The sequence below is a fragment of the Borostomias antarcticus genome (assembly GCF_949987555.1).
Source record: "Borostomias antarcticus genome assembly, chromosome: 1".
NCBI classification, from domain to species: Eukaryota; Metazoa; Chordata; class Actinopteri; order Stomiiformes; family Stomiidae; genus Borostomias; species Borostomias antarcticus.
The window spans coordinates 57,527,854-57,542,303 of record NC_140234.1 but is presented as its reverse complement, the minus strand read 5'-3'; the positions used below and the strand labels follow the sequence as shown (position 1 = coordinate 57,542,303).

At 47.0% G+C, this 14,450-nt stretch overlaps 1 protein-coding gene across 1 annotated transcript in view; it reads left to right on the top strand.

Moving 5' to 3' along the window:
* Positions 1–284: 284 nt before the first annotated feature.
* The window catches only part of robo3 (roundabout, axon guidance receptor, homolog 3), a gene marked incomplete at its 5' end in the record, with an annotated part of 150,217 nt that continues 136,051 nt past the window's right edge, over positions 285–14,450 (top strand). The window contains one exon of the mRNA XM_084458810.1: positions 285–441. Coding sequence (XP_084314936.1) covers positions 285–441 — 157 coding nt within the window. The remainder of the gene's footprint in view (positions 442–14,450) is intronic.

Genomic DNA, 14,450 nt, shown 5'->3' with positions numbered 1-14,450 from the left:
AGACATTCTCAATTAGCTCTTGTATCCGGTTTAGGAATAGATGGGACATTTCTACTCTTTTGTGGACATTTACTAAACACTTCTACATAAAGAGAGAGAGAGAGAGAGAGAGAGAGAGAGAGAGAGAGAGAGAGAGCAGAAGCGAGAGATACAGCAGCAAGACTATCACACACTGAGGACACTCTTCACACACCCTCCTAGAGAAAGACGCGTGTGAGAGAGACAGAGAGAGAGACTAAAGGGGAGAGTGACTGCGGTCCGCTCCCGGCAGCCAGAGAGCCAAGATGCTGCGCTACCTGATAAAGACCCTTCTCCAGATGAACCTGTTCACCGACACGCTGAGGGACTCATCCAACAGCAGCGAGCTGCTCTTCAACCTCTCGTCCGTCCCCGCCTTCAACGCCTCCTTCCTGGACTGGGCCAACCTCACCAGCTTCAACGGTCAGTGGCTCTCACGCCTCCGGTACTGCATGTGCACTCTGTTCTCTGGTCTCTCTCTCCCTCTCTCTCTCTCTCTCTCTCTCTCTCTCTCTCGTACTGCATGCGCACTCCGTTCCATTATCATCTCGGTCTTTCTCTCTCTCTCTCTCTCTCTCTCTCTCTCTCTCTCTCTCTCTCTCTCTCTCTCTCGTACTGCATGCGCACTCCGTTCCATTATCATCTCGGTCTTTCTCTCTCTCTATCTCTCGTTTCTGTTTCTCTAATGAAAGGACCACTGACTCCTCGTGCCCTTGCCTGAACTTTCCCCTCTCTCTCTCCCTCTCTCTCTCTCTCTCTCCCTCTCTCTCTCTCTCTTTCTCTCTTCTAAAATGTCTATTGTCTGGTGAGAGTGACTCATCTCCTGGTCATGATGAACAGGTCTGTAATCTAAAACGCTCAGAAGGGACCCAGACAGAATCAAATAAAGACTCTGGTGAAAGTTTGTGTAAAAAACGTTACTCGGTTACGAATGACGAACGCGTGAAATCGAGACGATGAAAAGCAGCGAGAACTTCCTCGTCCGGCCGAACGGTCAGAGCAGCTGAGAGCAGACGAGGGCCGTGCCCTTGCTAGATCACAGAGACGCCGTAGGAAACCCTGTAGGAAGCGGAAACACAGAACTGACCGTCGGAGTTGGAGATTTACAGATCTACATCACTGAGATTTATTGAGCTCATCAAAGCGTGGAAAGACAGTTATTGTGACACCTTCTAACCTTATGTCATTAGACGTCAATTCACTCTGAATCTGAATCATTCAATATCTGTGAATCACACGTTTTTAACGATTTTCACACATTTTACTCATGTACTATGAAAAGTATACGCTAGTATCTAAAACTGGTCGACTATTCGTGGGTATCAAGCTGGTGGGAGCTAGTGCGTATGTTTGTGGTGTGTGTGAGCGTCAGGATGCGGTGGAAAGGTCTTTATTCGGGAGACGGTAGCGTGTTCGATGGTCAGGACCAGGATGAGCACCAGACCGTAGCCGAGGCGTCAGCCTGTCTGTCGGAGATGAAGCTATCAGCTGTCTGAACACGAGGCGCCGAGTCCGTCACGTCTGGTTAAACACAACTAGCGTCTGGTTAACTGAGTCTTTCCGGAACGTTCTTCTCAGGATGTCTGTTTGTGGTTAGATTGTTCATGAAGTGTGAGCAGGGATGCTTGTTTTAGGGTTTACCTTTTTTGGGGGGTATTTTTGTGAGTGCGTATACCGTTTTACTGAGTGTGTGTGTGAGAAAGGAACAGTGTGTGTGAGCACTGTGTGTGTGTGTGTGTGTGTGTGAGAGAGAGAGAGAGAAAGAGAGTGAGGATGTTTGTGTGTGTATGTGAGCACTGTGTGTGTGTGTGTGTGTGTGTGTGAGCACTGTGTGTGTGTGTGTGTGTGTGAGAGAGAGAGAGTGAGTGTGTGTGTGTGTGTGAGAGAGAGAGAGAGAGAGTGTGTGTGTGAGTGTGTGTGTGTGTGTGTGTGTGAGAGAGCACAGTGTGTGTGAGTGTGTGTGTGTGTGTGTGTGAGAGAGCACAGTGTGTGTGAGTGTGTGTTGGAGAGATCGCCTGTGTTCTTCTGCCTATCTGATTCAGATTCATATCTGATTCAGATTCATATTTGATTCATATTCATATTTGATTCGTCTCATGTGTGGTATTGATACAGTGAAATGTTACCGCCGACTCTGTGATGTGCTAAAAAACTACAATTTACACAAATTACACAAAACTATTCAAATAAAGGTATCGGCATGAATGAATTATGTAGAAGCTATGGTTATAAATATTCCCGGGGGGAGTATGCATTATACATGGTGATATTATGTGCACTAGATACTGTTTACTGACTATGTGCATGAGTGAGCTTGCTGGTGTGTGTGTAGATGAGTGTGTGTTTATGTTGGTGTTTGTGTAGATGAGTGTGTGTTTATGCTGGTGTGTGTGTAGATGAGTGTGTGTTTATGCTGGTGTATGTGTAGATGAGTGTATGTTTATGCTGGTGTATGTGTAGATGAGTGTGTGTTTACGCTGGTGTTTGTGTAGATGAGTGTGTGTTTATGCTGGTGTTTGTGTAGATGAGTGTGTGTTTATGCTGGTGTTTGTGTAGATGAGTGTGTGTTTATGCTGGTGTGTGTGTAGATGAGTGTGTGTTTATGCTGGTGTATGTGTAGATGAGTGTGTGTTTATGCTGGTGTGTGTGTGTAGATGAGTGTGTGTTTATGCTGGTGTATGTATAGATGAGTGTGTGTTTATGCTGGTGTTTGTGTAGATGAGTGTGTGCTTATGCTGGTGTGTGTGTAGATGAGTGTGTGTTTATGCTGGTGTATGTGTAGATGAGTGTGTGTTTATGCTGGTGTATGTGTAGATGAGTGTGTGTTTATGCTGGTGTATGTGTAGATGAGTGTGTGTTTATGCTGGTGTATGTGTAGATGAGTGTGTGTTTATGATGGTGTTTGTGTAGATGAGTGTGTGTTTATGCTGGTGTGTGTGTAGATGAGTGTGTGTTTATGCTGGTGTATGTGTAGATGAGTGTGTGTTTATGCTGGTGTTTGTGTAGATGAGTGTGTGTTTATGCTGGTGTGTGTGTGTAGATGAGTGTGTGTTTATGCTGGTGTATGTATAGATGAGTGTGTGTTTATGCTGGTGTTTGTGTAGATGAGTGTGTGTTTATGCTGGTGTTTGTGTAGATGAGTGTGTGCTTATGCTGGTGTATGTGTAGATGAGTGTGTGTTTATGCTGGTGTATGTGTAGATGAGTGTGTGTTTATGCTGGTGTATGTGTAGATGAGTGTGTGTTTATGCTGGTGTATGTGTAGATGAGTGTGTGTTTATGCTGGTGTTTGTGTAGATGAGTGTGTGTTTATGCTGGTGTTTGTATAGATGAGTGTGTGTTTATGCTGGTGTTTGTGTAGATGAGTGTGTGCTTATGCTGGTGTAAGTGTAGATGAGTGTGTGCTTATGCTGGTGTGTCAGTAGGTGCAAACTTAAGTGTGTCTGCTGTTGGACTGTGTGTGTGTGTGTGTGTGTGTGTGTGTGTGTGTGTGTGTGTGTGTGTTCTAGGTAGCTAGGCAGACGGTGTAATGGGATGCCCCTGCTGTGCCCTGTCCCCTGACTCCAGTAATGACGGGGGTAGTGTGTGTGTGTGTGTGTGTGTGTGTGTGCGTGTGTGTATAGAGAGTGGTGATGATGGGTTGAGTTAATTTAAGGGGTGAGGTCCCTAATGATATGTATGTCACAGCACTCAGATCGATACTGCATCTGGTCACACACACACACACACACACACACACACGCACACACACACACACACACACACACACTTATTCACACTCAAGATTATGGGCCAGTTATAGAATACAACATGTATTCTTTCTTTCTTTCTTTCTTTCTTTCTTTCTTTCTTTCTTTCTTTCTTTCTTTCTTTCTTTCTCTTTTTCTTTCTTTCTTTCTTTCTTTCTTTCTTTCTTTCTTTCTTTCTTTCTTTCTTTCTTTCTTTCTTTCTTTCTTTCTTTCTTTCTTTCTTTCTTTCTTTCTTTTTATTCATTCAGTCATGTCACACCCCTTCATTCCGGTGCACGTGTGCGACTGCAGCTTGACTAATAGTGTTTTTAAATTCCTGGTCAGTTTCTTTAGTATCCAGCTGCTTCCAGCCTGTCACTGTAGATTAATGATTATGAGCCAAAGAGTGGGGCAGGGATTAGTTTGTGTGTGTGCGTGTGTGTGTGTGAATGGGGAGTGTATTGTTAAGACGGGGGAGGGGGGGGGGGCGTGTGGGAGGTAAACTTGCTTTTGTAACGCTGCCTCCCAATAAGCCGCTTATCACAGCAGTCGGTGTGTATTGATAATACCAGGTCTATAGCATCCCTTTCTTTCACATTTCCTCTCCTTCTATCCCTCTCTCTCTCTCCTTCTCTCTTTCTCTCGCTCTCTCTCCATCTCTCTCCTTCTCTCTCTCTCTCCTCCTCTCTCTCTCTCTCTCTCTCTCTCCATCTCTCTCTCTTTCTTTCTCTCTCTCTCGCTTGCTCTCTCTCTCCCTCTCTCCTCTCTCTCTCCCTCTCTCCTTCTCTCTCTCTCCCTCTCTCTCTCTCTCCCTCTCTCTCTCTCCCTCTCCTTCTCTCTCTCTCCCTCTCTCCTTCTCCCCCTCTCTCCATCTCTCTCTCTTTCTCTTTCTCACTCTCTCCTTCTCTCCCTCTCTCTCCTTCTCCCCCTCTCTCTCCTTCTCTCCCTCTCTCCCCCCCCCTCTCTCTCCTTCTCCCCCTCTCTCTCTTTCTCTCTCCCTCTCTCCCCCTCTCTGTCTCCCTCTCTCTCTCTGTCCTCTCCCCCCCCTCTCTCTCTCTCTCTCACTCTCCCTCTCTCTCTCTCTCTCTCTCTCTCTCTCTCCCTATCTCTCTCCCTCTCTCTCTCCCCCTCTCTCCCTCTCTCTCTCCCTCTCTCTCCCCTCCGAGCGTCTGTCTCATCTCAGTCCTCTAATGGAGTGCAGATAGAGCCGGGCCCCTCAGCGACTCTGGGGGTCCGTGGTTCCAGCAGCGCCTCCGAGCCGGCCAATCCTCTGAAGGGGCTTCCGCTGATGTCATCGCTGCAGACGCGCTCCCGGTACCGCTGGACTCGATCGGACGTGCCGCCCGTTCTAATGACCTCATCATTCCGAGCGCCGCGTCGTTCACTGAGGCCTCCGAGAGCTCGACCCCCCTTTGTGTGTGTGTGTGTGTGTGTGTGATCTTTTAAGGAGTCTGGGCAATAGAAATTTAGCGAGTATATTGATAGATTTGGTATAGAGTGATGATCAATACAGCTGAGGTAAGTACTCTCTGAGCTGAAAGACTGTTCTGTAGTGTACAGCCTGTCCATAGTCACAGATCCCAGTACAGTGCTTATAGAAGGACTAACTGGACGCAGCGACCGAATGACAAACACATCGAACCGGAGATTAGCTCAGCGGCGCAGATCGATGGACGGTGTTGCTGTTTGCCGAGAGAGCCGGCACCTCCCATCCTCAGCTCTGTGGGAGGAGGTGGGAGAGGTGAGGAGGTAGGGAGCTAGGAGGTAGGGAGAGGAGTGAGGAGGTAAGAGAGAGGTTAGGAGGTAGGGAGAGAGGTGAGGAGGTAGGGAGCTAGGAGGTAGGGAAAGATGTGAGGAGGTATGAGAGAGATGAGGAGGTAGGGAGCCAGACTTGTTAGGAGTTAGGGAGAGAGGTGAGGAGGTAGGGAGATAGGAGGTAGGAAGTAGGAGAGGAGTTAGGGAGCTAAGTGAGGAGTTAGGGAGCATGAGAGGTGAGGGGTTACAGAGTATATATAAAGTTGAAAAAATGAGTTAGGGAGCTAGGTGAGGAGGTAGGGAGTAGGAGAGGGGAGGAGTTAGGGAGCTAGGTGATGAGGTAGGGAGCTAGGTGAGGAGGTAGGGAGTAGGAGAGGGGAGGAGTTAGGGAGCTAGGTGATGAGGTAGGGAGCTAGGTGAGGAGGTAGGGAGCTAGGTGATGAGGTAGGGAGCTAGGTGAGGAGAGGAGTTATGAAGCTAGGTGAGGAGGTAGGGAGCTAGGTGAGGAGGTAGGGAGCTAGGTGAGGAGGTAGGGAGCTAGGTGAGGAGGTAGGGAGCAGGAGAGGAGTTAGGGAGATAGAGAGGAGATAAAGCAGCCTAATGGAGATGAAGAAAGGAGAGGACAGCTGGGAAGGAAAGGAGGTTAGAAGGAGTCAGAAAATCTATCCCAGTGTCGAGCTGCTCCAGGCTGTGAATAAAGAAAGGTGGATTATCCTGGCTGTATCCTCTTTGAAAGTCTCTCTCTCTCTCTCTCTCTCTCTTCTTCCTCCATCACCCCTTTCTCCCTCCCGTTCTCTCTTGCTTCATCTCTCGCTTAATCTATAAATACTTTTAAAAACATTTTTTTTAAAACTTGATTTGATCTCTTTCCGTCCTCCGCTGGTTTGTGGAAGCGTGTGTGTGTGTGTCGGACAACCAGGGGGTGGTGAAGTGAAGGGTGCCCAGGCAGGCAGCTCAATACTGGGGGAGGAGAGAAAGCCTGCCCCCCCCCCCACCCCCCCCCCCCCCCACCCCCCCCCCCCTCCCGGAGCTCAAAGTAGCTCGGTGAGGTAATCAATATTGCCTGATAACCAATCGCGGAAATAATGACAACATCAGTCCCAACGCAGTCCACAGTGTACCGCGGGGATGCGGCCGTTGATCTATTATTCTAGTGTTTTTGTTCAACGTCCTGCTCGTTGAGGGCCGCGGTACCTGTTTATATGCACGTCTCCGCGGGGTTTGCGGGCTTTTGGGGGCTTTACCCGGTGAACGGTATCCTTCCGCGCTTATGGATCCTGGGACTGGCGCATTCTGAGGCGTGAAATCACTTTTTTGTGTGTGGTTTGGAGATAGCCTTGTTTGAAAAAGCACAGTAGCCTAAATATTGGCGTTTTTCTGGTGACTGTGTTTGCCGTCTCTCGAGCGCGCTGCTTCTTTCTGCTGAGGCCCTTCTCTGTGACCTTCAGCTGCTGGATGAGAGTTGCTAGGAAGCCTCATTGTGAAAGTGTGTTTGGGGTTGTTGTTAAGAGCCAGAGTGCAGCTGGCTGGACTTAAATGCTTATCTATACAGTAATTCACTCTCTATCCCTGCTTGGTTCTCTGGACTTGGCACATTGATAGCCTCCCATCACTTTTCATTCAGGCTGAGGGAGCTCTAGCCTCCAGAATAAAGAAAGCCAAATAATGCAATCTCTCCATCCGACCAGTGACTTGAATTACGGTTGGGTATCGATTCGAATTTCCAGAATCGATTCGATTCCGATTCACAAGGTTCAGAATTGATTATCACGATTCAATTCGATTCGATTCAATATCGATTCGGTTAGTGTTACTAAAACCTGTTTTCTTTTTTTTTTAGCTGTAACCTTAATAACATGACTGCCAAGTTATGCAACACATCAATACTACAGCTGAGTATCGATACTGATTTCCAAAAATGAATGAATGAATGAATGAACTATTCATTCCTTAATTTATTCATTCATTCACAGCTGTGTCCAGACATGCATAGCTGCTGTACGTCCAAATGGACAGCACTTATATATCGAGCTTTGATCAAAAGCCCTTTACAATGGCCTCTCATTCACCCATTCACACACCGATGGCGGCAGCTGCCATGCAAGGCGCTAGCCTGCTCATTGGGAGCAGTTTGGGGTTCAGTGTCTCGCCCGAGGACATTTCGACAGGAGGAGGCGGGATTCGAACCGCCGACCCTGCAATCGTTGGACGACCCGCTCTACCCACTGGGCCACAGCCACCCCCACCCCACCCTCCCTGCAGATGGGAGCTCTGGAAGGTTCTTTCCTGGGGTGGAGGCTCTTTCCTGGGGTGGTAATCCTCGGAGGCGCCCACAGACCCAGGAGGCCGGGGAGGAAACGCCGTCCAGGGTTAAAACCCTGCTGGCTCCTGTTATCCCTGAGCCCTAATTAGGCCTAGAAAAGTGTGTCCTGTGTTTATGTGTGTTTCTGTGTGTGTGCATGTGCCTTTGTGTGTGTGTGCATCCGGTATTTGTGAGGTGTTGAGAGGAACAGGAGGGAGGGTGTGTGTGTGTGTGTGTGTGCGCTAATCCCTGTGTGCTAATGTACCCATGTGTCTCCCCATTGACTTAAGTAGGCACCCCTTTGCTTTTTTCACCAACACACACCCAGATAGTTCATTAATTCACCATGTTTACCTGTGTGTGTGTGTGTGTGTGTGCGCGCGCGTGTGTGTGTGCATGCATGCGTGTGTGCGTGTGTGTATAGGATATCTTTATAAGCAAATCCTGACAGTGTTCGCAGCTGCAGTGTTTGCAGCATTTTAGGTGTTGAAAATGTCATCGAAGTTGAAAACGGAGCAAATAAACTCTATAGGTGTGACCACTTCCTGTGAACAACTATCCTCTAGAATCTAAACTTTCAATTTTCGAAAATCTTCAATTTGCACCTTGCAACGCTGAATGTAAAAAGCGTCTGATGCTAGAGATATGTTCAGAGTAGTCTCGCACAGCCAGATCTATCTCCACACTTCTACATATCCAGACCTATCTCCACACTTCTACATATCCAGACCTATCTCCACACTTCTACATATCCAGACCTATCTCCACACTTCTACATATCCAGACCTATCTCCACACTTCTACATAGCCAGATCTATCTCCACACTTCTACATATCCAGACCTATCTCCACACTTCTACATATCCAGACCTATCCCCACACTTCTACATAGCCAGACCTATCTCCACACTTCTACATAGCCAGATCTATCTCCACACTTCTACATAGCCAGATCTATCTCCACACTTCTACATAGCCAGATCTATCTCCACACTTCTACATAGCCAGATCTATCTCCACACTTCTACATAGCCAGATCTATCTCCACACTTCTACATAGCCAGATCTATCTCCACACTTCTACATATCCAGATCTATCTCCACACTTCGTTTACGCTGTGCCAGCACCGGAGACAGGTCTGGCTGGACATATTACCATTCTGCAATCGAATCTGATTGGTGCCGAGAGAATCTCTCGGCCCGAATCAGATTAATTTGCGCCGCCAGTCTCGTCACTGATTGGGCAGTGTGACAACGAATGACGAGGTTTATTGCCAAAACCTACATCCGTTGAGTCAGACTACGTTCAGAGTGACACGACGCTGGTGATGCAGCTTCCTGCTGTAGGAGCCCTGAGAGGGAACACACTTCCTGTGCTGGAGCTCCCTACAGCGTTGGCAGGAGGTTTCTGGGAGCCGGAGTGTGTGTGTGTGTGTGTGTGTGTGTGTGTGTGTGTGTGTGTGTGTGTGTGTGTGTGTGTGTGTGTGTGCAGGGTCTTCAGCAGGAGTTTTCTGGGAGTGAGCGTGCGAGCGCAGCGTCAGTCTGGCACTTCCTGAGACTGGAAAGAAAGAAGGGAGGGAAGAGAAGAGAGAGAGAGAGAGAGGGAGAGAGAGAGAGAGAGAGAGAGAGAGAGAGAGAGGTTAGGACGGAGATGTAGAAACATGCACCAGTAGGTGTCTGACAGGGAGTGAAAGTATAAACATGAGGGAACTGTGGCCCAGGGGAAGATGGGATATTCTCATCACACAGGTGAGAAGATGAGAAATGACTCGCAAACACCAAAGAGGCCGAAAGAGGAATGTGATGGAGAGGGAGAGACAGAGAGAGAGAGAGTGAGAGAGAGAGCGAGAGAGACAGAGAGAGAGGGAGAGAGAGAGAGAGAGAGACGGAAAGAGAGAGAGGGAGAAAGAGTCAGGAGAGACAGAGAGAAACAGAGAGAGAGAGAGAGACTATGAGAGACTACTACTGAGGGACAGTCTATAATTTTCTCAACATAATTTTCTCCTGTCATTTTTATTTATTTATTTACTGTTCCTTGCTGTTGCATATTGACAGCTGATCATTTATTTTTGTCTAGTAGTAGCCTATGTTTATTTCCCGTAGTAATCTAATCAATGTTGCTTTTTTCAATGTCCAGACTTGCTTTGGCAATATGTACTGTGTTACTGTACGTCATGCCAATGAAGCCATTTGCATTTGAGAGAGACAGAGAAACAGAGAGAGAAACAGAGAGAGGGACAGAGAGAGAGAGAGAGAGAGAGATAGAGAGAGAGAAAGAAACAGAGAGAAAGATAAAGAGAGAGAGAGAGAGAGAGAGAGTACTTACTGCGGCAGTGGCACCCCACTGGCACATGGCCATCCTGATTGGTCACTAGGAATGGCTGGTCAGGAATCCATTATTAATGTTGGGAAGCCAAACATGTTTATTCATACTAGAGCCAAGGCATGGCAACACCAGGTGTCCTTCTCTCATCCTCACCTCCACACACACACACACACACACACACACACTGGCGCCTAGAGCTAGTGGTGCAGGTGCAACCCCACTATTCAATGTGGAAATGCAAACGTGTGCTTTTGAACCACCACTTTTCATCACCACTTTGCCTTTTTGTTGTGGTTATTTAGTTGTTGTCATAAAAAATTTGAGCTTGTTTGGGGAAAAAATAGTTATCCGTCAATATAGTCTAAAATGACATTTGTAGCATCCCTGGAAAACATCCCAGTGCACGCGCCAGACAACATTTTGTTTTATTAACTTCCCGCGGCTCATTGTGGAGATTTTCCAGGTTGATGTTGCCGCACTTGGCTGAGCAAGGCAATATGAGAAGAGTAAGACACAGGCAAACAAGAATTAATTTTAATTTTAATTAAAAACTGGCGGGTTTACATCTCCGCATTGGCCTGTGAGCGGCTAATGATTCCCCAGGCAGAGCTGGTTGATGCTGCCAGGGAAAGGGATGTCTGGGGCCCCCTGCTGGAACTGCTGCCTCCGTGACCCGACCCCAGATAAACGGATGAAGATGGATGGATGGATGGATAAAAACAGCAAAAAGATTTAAAAAGCCGAAGAACAAAAACAGGATACGTTAGCTTGCTGGACTGATGTCAAATCTTAAAAGACGGTCTGGACGCTCACTAGATAACGTTAGCTAGCTAACATTAAACATTAAAAATCGTTAGCTTAGCTAGCTTACACACGGTTTAGCTAGCTCGCTTGTATTGTTAGCAAAGGTTATAATGTCAGGTCTGGTGTTGGTGTGCAAGCTAAGTGATTGACATAGGCTTACTGGATTGATGTCAAAGCTAGAAAGACTGGTCGCTAACTAGCTTGCACACTGTTTAGCTAGCATTAGCTTGCTTGAATTGTTAGCCATGGTTATAACATCAGATCTTGTTGGTGTGCAAACTAATGTTGTGAAGTGAAATAGGCTACGGTTTAGGTTAGATTTGAATTGAGAAGCTGTTTATATAACATCACAAAATATGTTGGGGACTAAAAGTGCCAAACCAGTACAGTACAGTCTATTAGCAGGAGGCTAGGAGGCAGCAGACATGAGTAACGGGCCCAAGAGTTACAGGTAATGGAGATATCAGCCAGCTTCAATGTAGGATAACTTGACTAATAACTAGGATAATACTTGTATCATATTTCCCACCCTTTCTTTACAGAGAAGCATAAAGATTGTGTGTCCAAGACAGTTCAGTGTAGCCTATTCATAAGAGTATTGCTCACCTTAATGTAGAATGAGGAAGTGACAGTGACACACAGAGAGAGAGGGGGCAGACATGAGCAAGGGACCCAAGAGTTACAGGTAATGGAAATGTCAGTCATCTTAATGTGTATGATAACTACAGGGGGAATTCCTGCCCCGAAATTCGCTCTGCACGCAAAAACATTTTCTCCACTCTCCAACTCGGCACCCCCACTTTCAACTATATCTAGGCTCCCATGCACACACACAAACAAGCACGCACGCACACACACACACACACACACACACACACACACACACACACACACACCCGCGCACACACACACACACACACACACACACACACACACACACACACACACAAGCACACACACACACACACAGATATTGCACATGACCTGATAGCAGACTCACAACCCAGGGGCAGACAAATCATCAGCAAACTCAAACGCACACACGCACACACACACACACACACACACACACACACACACACACACACACACACACACACACACACACACACACACACACCTCACACAGCAGTGCCAGAAGAACCAGGGTCGCCACCATCATTAAATGTGACCTTTCCCGGAGTACAGTCGGCAGGGCTGGAGAGAGAGGGGGGGGGGGACTTTGTAGTGGGCTAGAAAGAGAATGGCTGATTAATAGAAGCACCAAGCTCCATCAACCAGGGGGGTCCGCCCCCTCCCTCTGGCCCCCACCCTCCCGCCGGCCCCCACCCTCCCGCCGGCCCCATTAACATTAACATCAACACCACTGCTTAGCCCCTTGTCTGTCTGTCTGTCTGTCTGTCTGTCTGTCTGTCTGTCTGTCTGTCTGTCTGTCTGTCTGTCTGTCTGTCTATCAACAGTATCTATCTATCTATCTATCTATCTATCTATCTATCTATCTATCTATCTATCTATCTATCTATCTATCTATCTATCTATCTATCTATCTATCTATCTATCTATCTATCTATCTATCTATCTATCTATCTATCTATCTATCTATCTATCTATCTATCTATCTAATCCATACCACAGTGTTCCATGATTGTAATGCAGTTGTGGGGTGTCTGTTGGTAAGTTTTAAATTAAAACATTAATCCATGTGGGATCAATTTAACATCTAAATGTACGCTGCTAAAAAGAGAAGAGGTTTTGGTGTGATATTTTTAGCAGGTGATGTTTGTCTGCAGGCAGCGTGTCTGTTAGCTCAGTCAGTCACCCGGGCTGGTATAGAGCTAGATCTCTGTCAGGATCAGGGTTGAGAAAATTACTCAATAAAAGTAATAAAGGAATGTTACGGATTACTATCTGGGAAAAGTAATCTGATTACTAATTACTTTACTTTTTGCTTTCTAAAACCAGATTATTCCTCATAGGAGTGCTGATCTAGGATCATTTTTGCATCTTAGATCATAATAGACACAAACAAATCTGATCCTATACCAGAAGTAGAAGAAGAAACATAGGAAGTAATGTAGTTAGCTTATGACCACAAAATGAAATGATTTCAACAAGTTGAAGAGAAATGTTGAGGGTAACAGGGATTTGACTCAGCCCAAAATGAATTTACATGTAGGCCAACAAGAAAAACATAGCATAAAACTCAAACGTAAAATAAAAGTCACAAACTTAAAACTCAAACGTAAAATAAAAGTCCCAAACCCAAAACAGTAAGAAATTGGCGTCAATGTAACATGATGTCACAAGTGCTGTCCCATTCATTTTTAAACCATTCTGAGTCCTTGCAGCCTCTCACACTCAACCACTTTACCAGGCGACGTCAACAAGTCTCAAAGTCTATAAGTACGTTTAGGGGGGACCTTGGGATTGGGCCGCTGTGTTTACAGCAATCTGTCCCTGACACGCCCATCCTGGAGCCCCGCCCACAGCCCCGCCCTCTGCCGGCCATGATGAGATGCAGAATTATGTACATAACCTAATGAGATGCAAATCACGTCTGGCAGTCAGGAGGGAGTGATGTGGCAGTCTGGGTAAGGGAGGGTGACGAGGGCTAGGGTGGGGAGGAGGGAGGGAGGGAGGGAGGGAGAGAGAGAGAGAGAGAGAGAGAGAGAGAGAGAGAGAAAGAGAGACAGAGAGAGAGAGAGAGAGAGAGAGAGAGAGAGAGAGGCAGGGGATTAAGAGAAGGGGCATGAGAGAGAGAGAGAGACGGGTTGAGAGAGGAGAGCAAAGGAAGGAGAGAAGAGGCAAGCTAGTGAAAGAGAGAGGGAGAGACAGGGAGAGAGAACGACAGGGAGGGAGAGAGAGGGGGGGAGACAGGGAGGGGAGAGATGGGGAGAGAGAGAGGAGAGATGGCGGAGAGAGAGGGAAGGAGGAAGAGAGAAGAGGGAGGGAGAGAAAACGAGACTTATGCTAACGCATGTTTGGCAAACATCCTCAATGACAGCGATGGGTTTCTGTTTTTTTCAGGGTTTGAAGACGATGTCACGGTGTCACAGCTGAGACGTCTTCATTGGACAGGGGGTGCTATAACTGGTGTCATGTGACAGGTGTGGAGCAGGGGGATGCGGTCGTGTGGCGGCGATAATTGTCAGGAGACGCCGTTCAATTGTGCTCTGATTTCTAAGAAGCCGTAATAAGCCCCGGGGTGTGAGGGATTCTGGGATAGGTGGCATATGCTGTTTGACAGAACTGTGTTGGGTTGAATATGAATTAAGAAAGGAAACGCTGCACTGTAAATGTCCTTCAGATATTGTGTGTGTGTTTGTGTGCTTGTGTGTGTGTGTGTCTGTGTGTGTGCGTGTGTGTGTGTGTGTGTGTGTGTGTGTGTGTGTGTGTGTGTGTGCCAGACCCCAGTATCTGATGCAGACCAGCAGCAGTTTTGTATGTACCTGTCAGTCACCCGATCAATCTATAGATTGTGATATCTCTCTCTCTCTCTCCATCCCTTCATCTCCCTC